The sequence below is a fragment of the Stigmatopora argus genome, chromosome 3, assembly GCF_051989625.1.
Source record: "Stigmatopora argus isolate UIUO_Sarg chromosome 3, RoL_Sarg_1.0, whole genome shotgun sequence".
Lineage (NCBI taxonomy): Eukaryota > Metazoa > Chordata > Actinopteri > Syngnathiformes > Syngnathidae > Stigmatopora > Stigmatopora argus.
Window position 1 is genome coordinate 15,487,421 of NC_135389.1, and position 15,460 is coordinate 15,502,880.

The 15,460-nt window shown below is 39.3% G+C and overlaps 2 protein-coding genes across 4 annotated transcripts; both read left to right on the top strand.

Annotated features, from left to right (window-relative positions):
* The first annotated feature begins 325 nt into the window (after nucleotides 1-325).
* On the top strand, nucleotides 326-4,183 carry samm50 (SAMM50 sorting and assembly machinery component). 2 transcript variants are annotated; one of them, XM_077596186.1, is made up of 15 exons: nucleotides 326-511; nucleotides 1,237-1,347; nucleotides 1,425-1,526; nucleotides 1,586-1,673; nucleotides 1,860-1,966; nucleotides 2,043-2,173; nucleotides 2,276-2,363; nucleotides 2,439-2,567; nucleotides 2,711-2,782; nucleotides 2,868-2,954; nucleotides 3,097-3,167; nucleotides 3,297-3,363; nucleotides 3,445-3,601; nucleotides 3,744-3,885; nucleotides 4,022-4,183. In XM_077596186.1, the coding sequence occupies exons 1-15, from the start codon at nucleotides 491-493 to the stop codon at nucleotides 4,065-4,067; spliced, it is 1,419 nt and encodes a 472-aa protein (XP_077452312.1). In that variant the 5' UTR covers nucleotides 326-490; the 3' UTR covers nucleotides 4,068-4,183. The 2 variants fall into 2 exon arrangements, with proteins under 2 accessions (XP_077452312.1, XP_077452313.1); XM_077596187.1 differs by having other exon boundaries at nucleotides 328-511; nucleotides 3,297-3,364; nucleotides 3,455-3,601.
* A 662-nt stretch (nucleotides 4,184-4,845) lies between these two features.
* On the top strand, nucleotides 4,846-12,288 carry api5 (apoptosis inhibitor 5). 2 transcript variants are annotated; one of them, XM_077596849.1, is made up of 15 exons: nucleotides 4,846-5,010; nucleotides 5,091-5,192; nucleotides 6,082-6,243; nucleotides 6,349-6,442; nucleotides 6,578-6,643; nucleotides 6,745-6,896; nucleotides 7,399-7,605; nucleotides 7,934-8,038; nucleotides 8,232-8,321; nucleotides 8,553-8,734; nucleotides 8,827-8,920; nucleotides 8,989-9,045; nucleotides 9,262-9,347; nucleotides 9,415-9,557; nucleotides 12,107-12,288. In XM_077596849.1, exons 2-15 carry the CDS (start codon nucleotides 5,121-5,123, stop codon nucleotides 12,115-12,117), a joined length of 1,521 nt encoding a protein of 506 aa, XP_077452975.1. In that variant the 5' UTR covers nucleotides 4,846-5,010; nucleotides 5,091-5,120; the 3' UTR covers nucleotides 12,118-12,288. The 2 variants fall into 2 exon arrangements, with proteins under 2 accessions (XP_077452975.1, XP_077452974.1); XM_077596848.1 differs by lacking the exon at nucleotides 12,107-12,288 and adding an exon at nucleotides 10,467-11,109.
* The last annotated feature ends 3,172 nt before the right edge of the window (nucleotides 12,289-15,460 follow it).

Sequence of the window (15,460 nt, forward strand, 5' to 3'; positions counted from 1 at the left end):
ACTTACTTACCTTTTAAGTTATAAGGTCATTATTCCATTAATTTGTTTATTTAGAAATATACTTTATTATAACATTTTAAATTTAATCCAATTTTAATCTTTTCCGTTTGTTTACATTACCAGGACTATATACTACTAATTGTGATAATTAACTTTGTAAATTTATTTTATTTTTATTGTATTAACAGTATGTTATATGTACACATTATCACATATGTATACAGTAAGTGCATGTTATTCATGATTTTTCATTTTTTAAATATATGTACAATACTAGCTAATATACGTACTATATTCCCCCCCGAAACCCAGAGAGCAATGGCCGCCTCATGGTGGGCGCGGCCAAGCCGAGTTCCGGAAGTGACATGGCCGCCTCCTTACGTGAAGCCCTTTCTCCCGTCTCCGCTTAATTTTGAGTGGTTGCCTTTACGTCTTTTCCTTTCTCAGCAGCCCCCGTTCTACGCCGAGCCGCCGTCGTGTGCATCCCAGCATGGGCACCGTCCACGCAAGGGTAAGAAAAAGCAACAAAAGCTGTTGTTTCTGCCGTTTGACCTCTCGGCGTGCCGGGCTGCTAAGGAGAAAAAAGGGAGGCCCGCGGTGACAGCGTCCACCCTTCAACGGAACATTGACTATTAGTGGTCCAAGGTCCGATATAATCCCCAGACAAAATATGAAAATGTTTGTTTACTTATTTTTTTTACATTTCACACATAAAACGTTCATGTAGTGCTGGTTTGGTTGTTTAGTTAATTCAAATTTAAGATGTCAGATCGTTTCATCCTAACGCTGTGATTCTTTATTGTTGTCCATCACATTTTTTTTTATCTCGGAAAAAACACATTTTGGAACTAAAATATACATTACACTGTCTGGACAGCCATACAGTGTATGTAGCAATTGGTTATCAAAACTGGCAAATATTGTAATCGATTAGTCATGAAACAGCTATTCGTTGTCTCTATACGAGACGTAATAATACCACACGAACACTAATGATTTGTTCAATTTGTCATTTAAGCTTTTAATATCTGTGTCAGCTGTGCAGACAATTCCTCAGGAATTGTATTATTAATTTGCAGAGTTTCTGAAATATGAATAGAGTTCACTCTTTTTGATAACAGCAAATTGATTTATTCTTCTCATTTTTGCCAAATAGCATATGTAGATACACTACAGAAAACTGTGTGTGTGTGTGTGTGTGATGGTGGTTTGTGTTTTTGTATTGTGGTGTTGCAGAGCTTGGACCCTCTGCCCATGCAGGGTCCTGAGTTGGGTGTCCATGCCGATGACATCGAACCTCCTGATATCGAGCAGGAGCCCAAACAGGAAATTCTAGAAAACAAGGATGTAAGATCTGGAAATATGTTGCAAACTGTCTTTGTCAAGTCATTAATTATTAATAATTGTTTCTTCAATTTTCAAAGGTGATAGTCCAGCGTGTGCATATAGATGGGCTTGGGAGAACCAAGGAGGACCTGCTGTCTTATGAGATTTCAGACGTCTTTCGTGCAAAGAATTTAATTGACGTATGCACTGTATATCATCTTGTGCCGTAAATTACTTACTTACTGTAATGATTTTTCAGGTGATGAAAAGATCCCATCAAGCCAGGCAGAAGCTGCTCCGTCTTGGAATCTTCCGCAAAGTGGAAGTTGTTATTGACACCTCTAGAGGTAAAAAAAAACCACAGTAAAAAGATTATGCACATTCTCAAAACATTCAGGATTTATTATGGATCTATGTAAATGCTTTAAAATCTTTTCAGGTAGATTTCATTTAATTTCATCCAATAATACAATGAAAAAGAACTTATCCATTCCATTATGGCGTTGACAGAGTTGTCCATACTTGTATTTAAGGTGATGATGCTCTTCCTAATGGCCTCGATGTGACATTCGAGGTCACCGAACTGAGGCGGATGACTGGCAGTTACAACACTATGGTTGGGAACAATGAAGGAAGTATGGTGAGTGCTCAAATTGATTAACAACTTCCTTTTGGTTACCCATTCTAAAGGATGGTGAAATAATATTTCACCGCAGGTGCTAGGTATGAAGTTGCCCAATGTCTTTGGCCGAGCCGAAAAACTCACGTTTCAGTTCTCGTACGGCACCAAAGAGACTTCATACGGTCTCTCATTTTTCAAACCTCAAGTGGGAAACTTTGAACGCAAGTAAGAATCAAATATCTTTATTCGTAGTGATCATCAGGATTTTCCATTTGTTTACAGTTAAAAAATACTGACTTTCCACTTCTTTATTGTCCCATTGTCCAGCATCACACTCAATGCCTACAAAGTAACCGGTCAGTTTCCCTGGAGTTCGCTGAGGGAGACGGATCGAGGCGTTTCTGCCGAGCTGAACGTAAACGACTACAAACATTGGTTTGATTGTTATCATACATAAGAATTTTACCTTTAGCCGTCCATCGTTGTTTAGTTTCCGGTTTGGAAGACGAACCAAACCCTGAAGTGGGAAGGGGTCTGGAGAGACTTGGGATGCTTGGCTCGCACTGCCTCCTTCGCTGTCCGGCAAGAGAGTGGACATACACTTAAGTCGTCACTTGCGGTATTCCAGCTTTAAGTCCATGTCACCACATGATGTCAATGTTATTTTAAATTTAATATGGTCATCCTTTACAAAAAACAAGCAAAAGCTTCTTAGATAATGAAGCATCAGCTTTCGAAAAATGTCAAACATCTCTCCCCCAGCACGCTATGGTCATCGACACCAGAAACTCCTCCATCTTGCCAAGAAAAGGTGGCCTGTTAAAAATACACCAGGTGGGCTGCGACAACTTCACTACGAATTCTAACGTGTAATTAATATTTATTTATGGACTATTGTGTGCTACGATGCAATGTGCAGGAGCTTGCTGGTTACACTGGTGGAGATGCCAGTTTTCTGAAGGAGGACTTTGAAATCCAGCTCAATAAAAGCCTTTTCTGGGACTCTGTGAGATTCACGCATTTTTGTTTGTGCCTTTTAAATTTAAGAGGAATGCATGTATTTTTAAGTAAAAAGAAATATGTATTAAAAATGGTTCAAATGGCGGTTGTGAAAAAATAGTTTTACACAATTTCTTTAACTTTTTCAGGTTCTGTCTGCTTCCCTGTGGGGGGGTTTGCTGCTACCTATTGGTGACAAGCCAACAAGCATAGCAGATAGGTAATGCTTTTTAACCCTTTTAATCCTGTGCATTTTTTGTATTTTTGGTGGGTCTGGAAAACATTCCCTGCAATAATGTGATTTAAGTGTCTGAATGTATAATCCCTGATTTCTGTGCCGTCCCTCCAGATTCTATTTGGGTGGCCCCACCAGTATTCGTGGTTTCAGCATGTACAGCATGGGTCCGCAAAGTGAAGGTGAAATATTCGTTCTTCTCTTTGGCACCTTTCAATGATTAATTTGGGGTCTTTTACCTTGTATTCTATTGGTTGTTATTGGTATGACAGGTGATTACCTGGGAGGAGAGGCCTACTGGGCAGGAGGCCTTCACCTTTATACTCCGCTGCCTTTCCGACCTGGCAAGGGGGGCTTCGGCGACCTTTTCCGAACACATTTTTTCCTCAACGCAGGGAACCTTTGTAATCTTAACTATGGTGAGTTCACTTTGCCTGTAGGTAATAAAGGTTCTACAATAGCCAGTTTTAATTTGGAAGCGGTAATTAATGTTTTTGTATTATTCCAAAATGAAATCAACATTGTTCCAAAAATGATGAAATGGAGAATTGTCATGCTTAGGGGAGGGCCCTCAAGCACACTTGAAGAAACTTGCAGAGTGCATCCGCTGGTCATATGGACTTGGAATCGTGTTGCGTTTGGGGAACATTGCCAGACTGGAACTCAACTACTGCATTCCCATGGGAGTACAGAGTGGAGACAGGTAATGCTGCTATTGAATCACTCACCGCAGAATGTGAAAGTATGTTTTTTTGTTTAACAGAGGATGAGTTCAGAATATGGCAGTAATATTAAAAGATGTATGTATCAAGTTTGATTTTTCACTTTGAAACTTTCAGGATATGTGATGGAGTTCAGTTTGGAGCAGGCATACGCTTCCTCTGATGCCACAAGTCTGCTCAACAGGAGTGGCACAACTATGTTGTTGAAAGGGAAGCTGCTTGTAGTGGATGTTGTTTGTTTGCAATTCATCACTTCAATAATAAATGTTTGCACTGAAATAGTGTCTCCCCGTTTTTTTAAAATAAATACTATGCTCGGAAAGTTGCTAAGGTGCCACGAAGTAGAGACAAATAATTAGAAATTTACATACATACATATACTATACATATAATATTTTCTGACTTTTCTCCTGACTCCTGTTATGATCGGTGTATACTAAGTTTAACAATTCCATATTCTTCCACTAGGTGACAGTAGATAAATAGCCGAGAGGTGAAGTAAACCTCAGGGTATATCTTTGTTAAACAGTTTACTTTTGGGGAAGTTTGAAAGCAAAACGTGTGAATGAACTATAAAACCAACTTCTTGCGTTACCCAGCAATAATCATAAGTGTATTTCTTTCTTCCTATCATGAGCAAATTGTGCCTTTTTAGTTGGTTTAGATTATACTTACAGTAAATGACATTTGGAAAAAGCGTTAAATTTAAGCTAATACGTACGTACAAGAAAACTTTTTTCTTGTAGTTACCATTCGGTGAAAGTTTTATTATTTGTGTGTTCAAAATCTGTACGTAATCTACATTCTACAGTACATCTGGCTTGGCAACATATTGATTAAAAAACGAATGAATGACCGTATTGAGCCAATGAGAACGTGTTTTGTTTTCAAGGCGCGCCATAACTGCGCGGCTCTTTTCGCTCATTTGTAGTCACGTGTGCTCTAACCCGTCTTATGATTGGCTAAACGTGCACCCACGTATTGTCACCACTTCCTTAGCCACGAAACCTAGCCCTTCTCCGCTCCATAGAATTCGCCAGGGCCACAATTAATCGTTTACGGGCTGCACATTTTTCTTTCCCGTCTCGAAATTTGGCCACCAACGGGTATAACTTGCTACATCGCCTCCGTGAACCAGTGAAAACAGGCGAAGGTGTGATTTGATGTCGTATTTTTCTCATTTCAGCTGCGCGCCAGGCACATCGGAGGCACGCTGATGGCGGTCACTATTGAGGATCTCTATCGAAGCTACGGGGTCCTTGCCGATGCTAAGGACAACGTCAGCAAGGTTAGGAAAATGGCAAAAGCTTAACTTCACATTAGTGTCACATTTTCACGTAGTAAAAGAAGCATCGTTCATTTTAGTGCCTGTGTGAGAGACTGCTAGCTCACGTAAATTTGTGTTGTAATTGGGGGCATAAGCTAGTAGCTAGTTCTTAGCTCACTGCGAGGTTTAGCTTGTTAGCATCACAGTCAGATATACTACAAGGCTTTTTTTTTTACTTTGTTCGAAAGAAACTTAGAATAACGTATTTGGGTAATTAAACCAGTTATTCCAAAAATGATGCGTCTGGTGGTGCTAAAGTAGGCACATAATCGAAAATCTTATTTTAAGATGTACCGTTTTCGCCCGCAATCTCATACGTGGTAGTACTTTGAAATGTTCTGCTTTCGTTTTATTCCTATTCTCTTTTCCATTTATAGGTTTTGTTCCCCTCTGAACCGCCTTTCCTTACTGACCTTATGTTTCTTCCCTTTCTTCTTGTTATGGAAAAGTTTAGGCAGCACTGATATTTGTCTGTAACTTATGGGTTATATGAATTTCAGTTAAATATATCATGTAGTAGACAAATACAAATTTTCTTATTTTTAGTGTCTTTTTTAGTTTGAAAAGAAAAATCTTCAATATCAATTGTTACCCTTGTTGTTAAAATCTGTTTTGTGTCCAATCACTAACTAAAATGACCGTAGAAGCCACTTTTTTGTTGGCACAAAATATTTGCCATTATTCATGGCACTTGTAATGATGCTATAATGCCAATTATTTTGCTCCAATATGTGTTTTGCATCACTTAATAAAATTGACCTTAAGTTTGTGATTGTGCTTATAGTAATCATTATTGTGTCATGTTGCATTAAACATGCCTGGTACAGATTTATTTATTTTTATTCTGCAGCACAAAGATGCCTACCAAGTCATCTTGGATGGAGTGAAAGGCGGGCCCAAAGAGAAGCGACTGGCGGCTCAGTTTATCCCCAAATTCTTCAGCAGCTTCCCGGAGTTGGCGGATGCTGCCATCAACGCCCAGCTGGATCTCTGCGAAGATGATGACGTCTCGGTTAGTGTGATGATGATCATGATTAATATTATTACACGTTTGTGTTGTCCTGGTTGTGCGCTGCCATTTCATGCTTTCTTATAATGCCTGTTGTTTTTGGCTCAGATTCGGCGGCAGGCTATCAAGGAGCTGCCGCGGTTTGCAACTGGTGACAACATACTCAAAGTGGCAGATATTCTCACCCAGCTCCTCCAGACAGGTAACGGCTATATCAACAGGGCTGTAATATCTTGACTTGGTTGTGCACTGACTTGGAGTTCTCAGTGCCTCTTTGGCAACTCAGTGAAAAATCTAATGAAAATTCATTTTTGAAATACCTGTCACCCTCGTCCAGATGACACTGCTGAATTCAACCAAGTGAACGTTTCGCTCATTTCCATCTTCAAGATTGATGCAAAGGGTGAGTGACTGCTTGCTTCTATGCGGGTGTTTTTAAGTCAGCATTTGCACCCCATGAAGGATATACTCGGTCATTAATTACGCATACTGTGTGTCCCGCAGGCACTCTTGGTGGGCTCTTCTCGCAGGTTCTTCAAGGGGAGGACATTGTGCGGGAGAGGGCCATCAAATTTCTATCCAACAAACTCAAGACCCTGTCCGAGGACGTCATGACAAAGGAAGTTGAGGAGTACGTCTTTACTGAGACTAAGAAGGTTGGTTGTTTTTATTTTTGTTTGTAAATTGATATTGACAATGTGACATGACGCACGACCCTTTGATTTAAAAGTCAACAGGTTGTTTTCTGTCGTTTTGAGTTTTATTTATTTTTTACACTCTGCTTCACATATTAAATCATAATTATTAGTGATATCCCGATCCAATAATATTTTTGGAGTATTGGATTTGGTCAGAAGATTGGCTCCAATCCACACGTGTATTTTAGTAGAAACTAATGACAGTAACAGAATATCTTGTAATATTGTAAACAAAGATCATTTACTGGTTATATTTTGTATTATTTTTACTAGTCTCAAAATCTGAGCAGCGGTATCGGCAAAACATATCTTGAAAAAAAATGAATTTAAAACATGTATGTTACACTATGTAACCAGTTTTTTCTTTAACTTTTTACACGTACACACAAATATATGCCAAAACCTATTGTTGGGAAAAAGGAGTCTGATACTTAAAGCTGTGGTTGACTCCTCCCGACAGGTGCTGGAGGACGTCACTGGTGAGGAGTTTGTGCTGCTGATGCGCTTGGTGTCGGGTCTGCGCGTGTTGCAGACGGTAAGCGGGCGCCAGCAGCTGGTGGAGCTGGTGGTGGAGCAAGCCTTCCTTGAGCAGGCGCTCAACCCAGCCGACCCCGATACGGTTGACCGCTTGCTTCAGTGTACGCGTCAGGCTCTGCCCCTCTTCTCTGTGAGTACATCCACTGTTATTTTTTTCAGGTTTTGAAAAGGGCGTCAGTTTGAGATTCTGGAGCTGTTTATTTTGGTTTCCCAAAGTCAACTTTTCACTGAGCTACTTCATTCAGTAGTGACAGAATGTTGTGGAATTCCGGCTTCTGGATGGCCTTTACAGGCGTATTTCATTTGAAGTTAATGGATTTGTGACACATTTAGCCGGTCAACTTGAGCGACACTAAAATTGTGCTTTCATGATACTTTTAAGAAAACGTGTCTTTTTTTATTATGTCATCTTTCCTGTTAGAAATGTGTAATCATTGCTGTGTTTCTTTCTCCCATAGAAAAATGTCCATTCCACTCGTTTCGTGACCTACTTTTGTGAACATGTCCTTCCCAACCTCAGCTCGCTGACGACGCCCGTGGCTGAGCTGGACATTCAACTTGAGGTTGGTTTGTCAGTACTTTGATATCCCCCGATTTTAATATTTACGTCAAACATGACGTCATCACGAACAATCGACGAGGTGTTGCGTTGTGGCGTTCAAATCGGTGACAACTCATTAGTCCTCCTTGTCACGCTTAAGCTCATTGTTTGTATGTAAGGACGTTCATCTTGACGCTGTGTGCTTTTGTTCGCAGGTCCTAAAGCTGATGGCGGAGATGAGTCCTTTCTGCGGCGACATGGAGAAGCTTGAGACCAATCTCAACATGCTCTTTACAAAGCTTTTGGTGGGTTCAAGTTCAGAACACAGTGAAATATAGGCAGCCACATTGAAACCTGAGTTTGACTTAGCCCATTATGTGTTACAACTCATTAGTCTAGACACAAGTTAAAATTAATTCATTAGCCATGTCAGCTTTTGTGCGTAAATATGTAAACTTTCATTGTTCTTAACATCCCTTAGAAATGTATTAAAAATTAACCCAAATTCAACTAAAAGGTCACTTTTTTTTGCAAAGGAATACATGCCTCTCCCGCCAGAAGAGGTGGAAAACGGCGAGCAGTCAGCCAACGAGGAACCCAAGCTGCAATTTAGCTACGTGGAGTGTCTGCTCTTCAGCTTCCACCAGCTTGGCAAGAAGCTGCCCGACTTCCTCATTGACAAAGTAGACGCTGAGCGCCTCAAAGACTTCAAGATCAGGTGTTTATGAGTTCATATGATGCACAACAGCTCCTAAGACTTAACTTAAAAAGACAACAACAACAAAAACCTGGTTGTTATTGCACTTGCAGGTTACAGTATTTTGCCAGAGGCCTTCAGGTGTACATCAGACAACTGCGTGTGGCTCTGCAGGGGAAGACTGGAGAAGCGCTTAAGACAGATGAGGTAGACATGGGAAAGCTTTCTGACTATCAAAACGCGAGTGAGTGCTCACCACTTGTTGTCGTCATCAGAACAAAATCAAAGTGGTGGCCCTCAAGATCACAAACAACATCAATGTTCTTATCAAGGTAAGTAATGGGAGTGGAGGGGCAGTATTTATTTTTTTCCTTTTTCAATAAGCAAACCTTTAGATAGCCAACAATGAATTCGGCAATGCTTCACTCTTTCTCTAGATTTATCATTACACCTGAGAGCAAAAAATCCTGGAGTGTTTTTATACAACGAATAGCAATATGAAGAATAAATTGTCATCTCTTTTCACCCCGTTACCTTTCCTATCCCAGGATCTCTTCCACAACCCCCCATCGTTCAAGAGCACTATCACGCTGTCTTGGAAGCCTGTCCAGAAAGCTGAGGCGGCGGCTGTCGCGTGAGTTTGACCGTTTGTTATAAGAATATATTGCCGCATGGCCGATCCTTCCCTCGTTCCCCCGCAGTCTCAAGCGTCCATCCAGTGATGACGCGGCCTCGGGCACCACCCTGAAAAAGCAGGTTGTCCCGCAGCCTCGCCGGGACGCGCGGCAAATTTACAACCCACCCAGTGGCAAATACAGCGCCTCCCTCGGGAACTTGAACTATGGTGAGAACGCAAGCACATAATCTTAGCACTTGTCAACCTCTTTGTAGTAATGGACTAAAATTGCTCTTACTTATCGTATGCACTGTACATAGATGTTTTGATTGTGCATGTGTTAAACACTTTATAGGCCACTCACTTAACTTCTTGGCTGCCGTTGAAAGCGCTAGACGTTCAATTCTATTCCGACTGGGAGACGGTCTTCCAGCCAATCCTCCAAAATTCAAATGAGTTTGACGTCTATCGCCATCAGTGACAGACAATGAGTAAAATTCTGTTAAATAAAAGATGATCAACTTTACATTCTTCTTGAGGGCCATAATGAATGTATTTTTTAACTTCATTTTAATTTTACTCATTTAGTATTGAAATGTTCTTACTTTATAATTACATTTAAAAAGATGGAAATATATTGAATAATGCAGTATAGAATAATTAAAAAAAAACTTAAGATATGTCTGTGTGGATGTCACATTTTAGGCTATAACCCGAATGTATTTCTGTTATTAATTTTTAATTAAGTCTTCATTAAAATATCTATTAATTTAAAAAAAGTACAAATACAATTAAATAAAATACAGTAAGGATTACGAATCATAAATAATTATAATAAAGGTAAGATTTTGATTGATGTAGATCACAAAAAAATTAAGTGTCGTAACCTGCCCCATTTATGAGTTAAAAAGTATTTTTAATTATAAAACCATAACTTTCTGAAATACAATGCTTGATTTTTTTAGGAAAATATTAATTTAAAAAAAATGCCCCAAGTAAAGCTAATACTTTGTGTACAACTTGATTTCCTTTGATGATGTTCAGGGTTGGTCCAATTGATTCAATCCTAATTTGAAATTGGATTTGTTCGGTGCAAATTGCTAATTTTGAGGTCTCCATCACCAATGTGGCTTTCAGAGCAGCGTGGCGGCTTCAGGGGCGGACGGGGACGGGGCTTCGGCACCAGAGGCAACAGAAGCCGGGGGCGGATCTACTGAGGCGGAATTCCGAGTGTATAGGAAGGGGTGGTTCTAATGGAGGTTGAGTACTGGGAAGGATCACTCTGTACTTACTGCATTACATTGGTATCTTCACCGTACCCGAAACGGACTACATACCACTAGTACTATACCTCTTACATTGGGGGAAAAAAACGTAGTCTCCATATTTTTCCACCCCCTAGTCATAATGGACTTTTCTACCCACACCAACTTGAACCGATCAAGAAGCCAAGGCCCGTAGCGCTAGCTCCTCACCGTTGTTGTTTTTATCAATAACTTTTTTTCCTTGTGGAACAAGAAGACTACAGAGTTGTTGACACACAGTTTTGGTCTTGTTGGGTGTTTTCAAAAGAAAAAATGATTAAAAAAAATAGGTCCTCTTTTTGATTTGCAACTTGTTGGAATGCGTTGTTTTTTACATTTTTATTTAATGTCTTCACCATTTTTTTTAAATTGTTAGTAGAATTTCTGTTTGAATTAGCAGACAATTTACAACTTTGTACGGATTGCTGATGTTATCTGATTTTTATCATAAATCTGTATGGAAGTATTAACAACCACTGTTGTGATTGTGTTTTCATAGAGGATTACACACAAGCATTGTTTAATATTCGGTGTACATTTATAAATATAGACAGATTAATTTGGGGCAATTTGAATCATAGACTAGTTTTGCCAAGCATATCCCCCCCAATTTTAAACAATTTGATCCTTGAAATATAAGATGCCTAATAACAGTTTATCTATGTGCACACTAGATTATCGCGGTACTTAAAATAGATTACGGAAATTCTAGTTATATGTTGACATTTTCTGGTCAGCTTTGAATGGGGAGCAAATTCCCCTTTAATGTCTTTAATTATCCAACATCAATAGTGGCCCACATTTCCTCCTTGGAGAGAACAGTAACATATTTCTACTAAAATGTGGATAATTCTTGTGTTTGGGGATTTAATGTAGGATTAAGGAGCAAAAAAACAACAACTCTTCCCTCTAGGAGGCGATCCATACCAGGGTTTTCCCTCCTTCCAGCGCAACAACTAGATCTATTTTTAGCACCGCAGAACGTTTTAAGCTTCATTATTTCTTTGTCTTGAATGCTGAGGAACAATGCAGATATGCATTGATAATAAAAACACGCAGGTTACAGATGTCACATATCTTAATTAATGTATGATTATGCCACTGACTGACTGCAAAATTTTCTGTGTCCTACAATAAATACCATGAAATGCATTTTTGGGGGTTCTAATTTAGAATACAAAACAGACAATTGCCTTCCTAATGCCATTCCAAGCCAACACAATTCATGAGCCTTCAGTTCACTACATGCTGATATATTGTCTTTATTTAAATCATGTACTGATATTTGGCTCAAATTGCTTTCTCCCTTTACATATCATTTTGAGGCAAAAATACCACCTCTTTTTAAACCATGCACTAAATACTCTTTCTTTAATGTCTTGATACTAATTAAATATTCCATGAACGTGGTACACAAGTCTAACTTTGATTTTTCTCCCTATCTGTCCTTTCTTTGTCTGTGGTGCGGTCAAGGTCCTCCCTGAACCTCTCCCACTTGGCCAACAGGAGGCAATAAGCGACCGTAGGAAAATAATTCACAGTTTCTCTGGTGATTGATCGTGACCAGGTATTTCCCAAAGCGCGCCCGCACGCACACACACACACACACACACACACACACACACACACACACACACACACACACACACACACACACACACACACACACACACACACACACACACACACACACACACACACACACACACACACACACACACACACACACACACACACACACACACACACACACACACACACACACACACACACACACACACACACACACTGCAGATCTGAAAATAATCACGCACTGGTACAGGAAATGAGCGAATCGAAATGCACATAAATGCTTCCACCATGTTGGATGTGGCACACTTTCACAAGCTGTCTAATTCCTTTGCTTTAAGGGTGTTCTCTACCCAATTCAGAGTTCAGGGGTGTTGCTCATTGGCTGTCATTGACGTCCAAGAATGGTCTGTGCCAACCTTCCACGTCAAAATGGATCGGACCTCAATTGCTGTTAAAGGCCGAGAAGCATATTTATTCACTGCTAGCTCTTTAAGTTGAAATCCATTTGACGTTTCTTGTTGTCCGTGGCAGATATTGCGTGAAATGGAACCCGTATAGAATTATATAAAACTCCCAACCTTGATTTAATTTTTGCCTCGTTGCTGTCCGCTCCTACAGAATCGTGCGAGCAAGGAATACCTAAAAAAGGCTGGTAACCTTTCCCCTTTCAGTGCCCCCTTGGGTCATAGTGTGTTACCATGGCAACCACTTAAACCAAACTTAAGCAAATAGTCAATTCTTCTCCAAAAGAAGAATAAAACAACCAAACGATGCCCCTGCTTGATGTAGTGTGTTTTGATTGCTTTCATTTAAAATAAAAATGTCCCCTTTCTAGTTAATACGGAATCTACAAAAACAAGTATTGTTCTCCTCCCAAAAATATGATAGCTAAAAATAGATTCCAAAAAATATTTATATAAACTACATACAGCCAACAAAGTTTCTTTCCAGAAATAACCTAAAAATGTTGCATTTTACTATTGCGTGTAAAAGCCCATCAGACAAAAAACATATATATATTTTCCCCCAAAAAGAGTCATCCAATCCTTGAGTCAACGATACAAGAGACAAACGTCGATCCAAGAGACAAATATATCCGAACCGCAGTTCCACTGCTTCCGAATTCAGCCATTGAAATTTCTCCACAAGAAGCCGGCATTGGCACGCGTCCGTTAAAGGCCTGCAAAAGAGGCTATAAAAAGAATCAACTGCGTCAGCAAAGTGCTTTTTTTCCCTGGCGTCAATGGAAACGGGCGCGGTATTTATAATTCACTTGTAGTTCAATGTTTTTCCCTCTAAACTTAAAATTATTGAATACTTTTTTTGCATAATTGTTTTTGAAGGTCAAGCACATACAATAGTTTCTCAGGAGCTCTCCTAGGTCCTGATCCACTGAGTCCTTTTTAAAACGGTGACTGGTTTGAACTCAGATGTTGACTGCCACTGATGGTTTTAGGTGTCCAATTCATTTCAACTGGGAGGGGCTGGCAGTGATTGATCAGTGTCGACTTTCTCCGATGTTGACGACTTTCAGCTTCATTTCACAGATTCTCTAACTTCATATTTTACCGCGAAGCCTTTTGAGGCAATGAGTGCCATTAACTGTCACGCAACTTTCAGAAAGATTTTTAGGGCGTGTCAAAAAAGGTGTTGTGGTGTCTTGACTGGGATTTTTGCTCTTGTACTACTTGCTCAAATCTCAGGTTTGAAGGGTGCCTTCTTCACATTGTACATTTCAGTTTGGTTCCTCGCCTTAGGATGCAATGTTTTCTTCTCAGCCATTGTAATGAGCTGCGTGTTTGTGTCTTTACCACGACCTGAATTTTAACCAAGCCGTTTGACAATGTCTTGCCAGTCTAGAGATTAGGTTTCCAGCCAGGTTGTGTTTGGTGTTTATATCACAGGAGGTCCAATGTTTTCTTTGCTCTCATGGCACAGCAGACTTGTTGGAATTTCCCTGGTTAAAGCATGAAAATACCACAAGTACGGCAATAACTTCATACCGATGAGACTTACAGTTTCTTAAATGTGCATATAGACAGTCACGCTGTTTTTTTCTTGAGATTGCTGATTTTTCTTTGCTTCCTACGCTTCCCCTCTTCTTCTTAATTTTATTCTCACTGGTCCTTTTATCTGTTCTTCCTCTACCAGTTCATTTTAATATGCGTCCTTCACCCTGTTTTCTCTTTTCCTTCATACCCTACCTCTTCCATCCTTGTTGGTGTCATTTTATTATTAGTACTATATCCAAGAAGGATGAAACCATGAATGTATTCATGGATGTACGGATATGCATGAAAATCCGTCCGCCCCTTCATGCGCAATGCTGGGAATAGTAACAGTGCGGTGAGGCTGCGCTAAATATAGCAGCCAGTGAGTGTTAACATGTCAACTTCAGTGGGAGTGCGGAGGAGTGTTTTGCCGCTGCACGTGTGCGTGTTTTTGTCGCTACGTGCACGCGTGTGTACATACTGCGCGAACCCACGCGGAATATTGATATGAAAAGTAATCATCTCAAACACTGGCTTTATTAGACAAGGCGGTGGTGTATGAAACACAAACCAAAACACTGACGTCATATTTCTACTTAAAGCAGAGTGCCCAATAAATATAGCCGTCATCCGGCGTCAAATGAAATTCAAGCAGTTATTGTTCCTTTTTTTGCAGGGTGCACAGATAGCTATTTGTTTTGCTTGAAACGCATTTAAAAAATAAACGCAGATCACCCAGAAAAATCTATTGTTTTTCCTGTTCAAAGATAAAATAAAACATGGAAATATCAATCCATCCATTTTCTACACCGACAGCCATTTTTGCTCGCATTTTAATCTAGAGTCATACATGACCAGTGTGTATAACATACTATATATATATATATATATATATATATATATATATATATATATATATATATATATATATATATATATATATATATATATATATATATATATATATATATATAGTGTGTATAACATACTATATATATATATATATATATATATATATATATATATATATATATATATATATATATATATATATAGTATGTTATACACACTGGTCATGTATGAATCTAGATTAAAATGCGAGCAAAAATGGCTGTCGGTGTAGAAAATGGATGGATTGATATTTCCATGTTTTATTTTATCTTTGAACAGGAAAAACAATAGATTTTTCTGGGTGATCTGCGTTTATTTTTTAAATGCGTTTCAAGCAAAACAAATAGCTATCTGTGCACCCTGACCTAGCTAT

Bases quoted from the DNA above. Each gene is read 5' to 3' on its own strand.
- samm50 (XM_077596186.1), top strand. From the start codon at position 491: ATGGGCACCGTCCACGCAAGG. The intron at 1,348-1,424 runs GTAAGATCTGGA...CAATTTTCAAAG, and splicing joins AAATTCTAGAAAACAAGGAT to GTGATAGTCCAGCGTGTGCA. The intron at 1,967-2,042 runs GTGAGTGCTCAA...ATTTCACCGCAG, and splicing joins GGAACAATGAAGGAAGTATG to GTGCTAGGTATGAAGTTGCC.
- api5 (XM_077596848.1), top strand. From the start codon at position 5,121: ATGGCGGTCACTATTGAGGATCTCTATCGAAGCTACGGGGTCCTTGCC. The intron at 8,039-8,231 runs GTTGGTTTGTCA...TTTTGTTCGCAG, and splicing joins AGCTGGACATTCAACTTGAG to GTCCTAAAGCTGATGGCGGA. The intron at 9,558-10,466 runs GTGAGAACGCAA...TGTGGCTTTCAG, and splicing joins CCTCGGGAACTTGAACTATG to AGCAGCGTGGCGGCTTCAGG.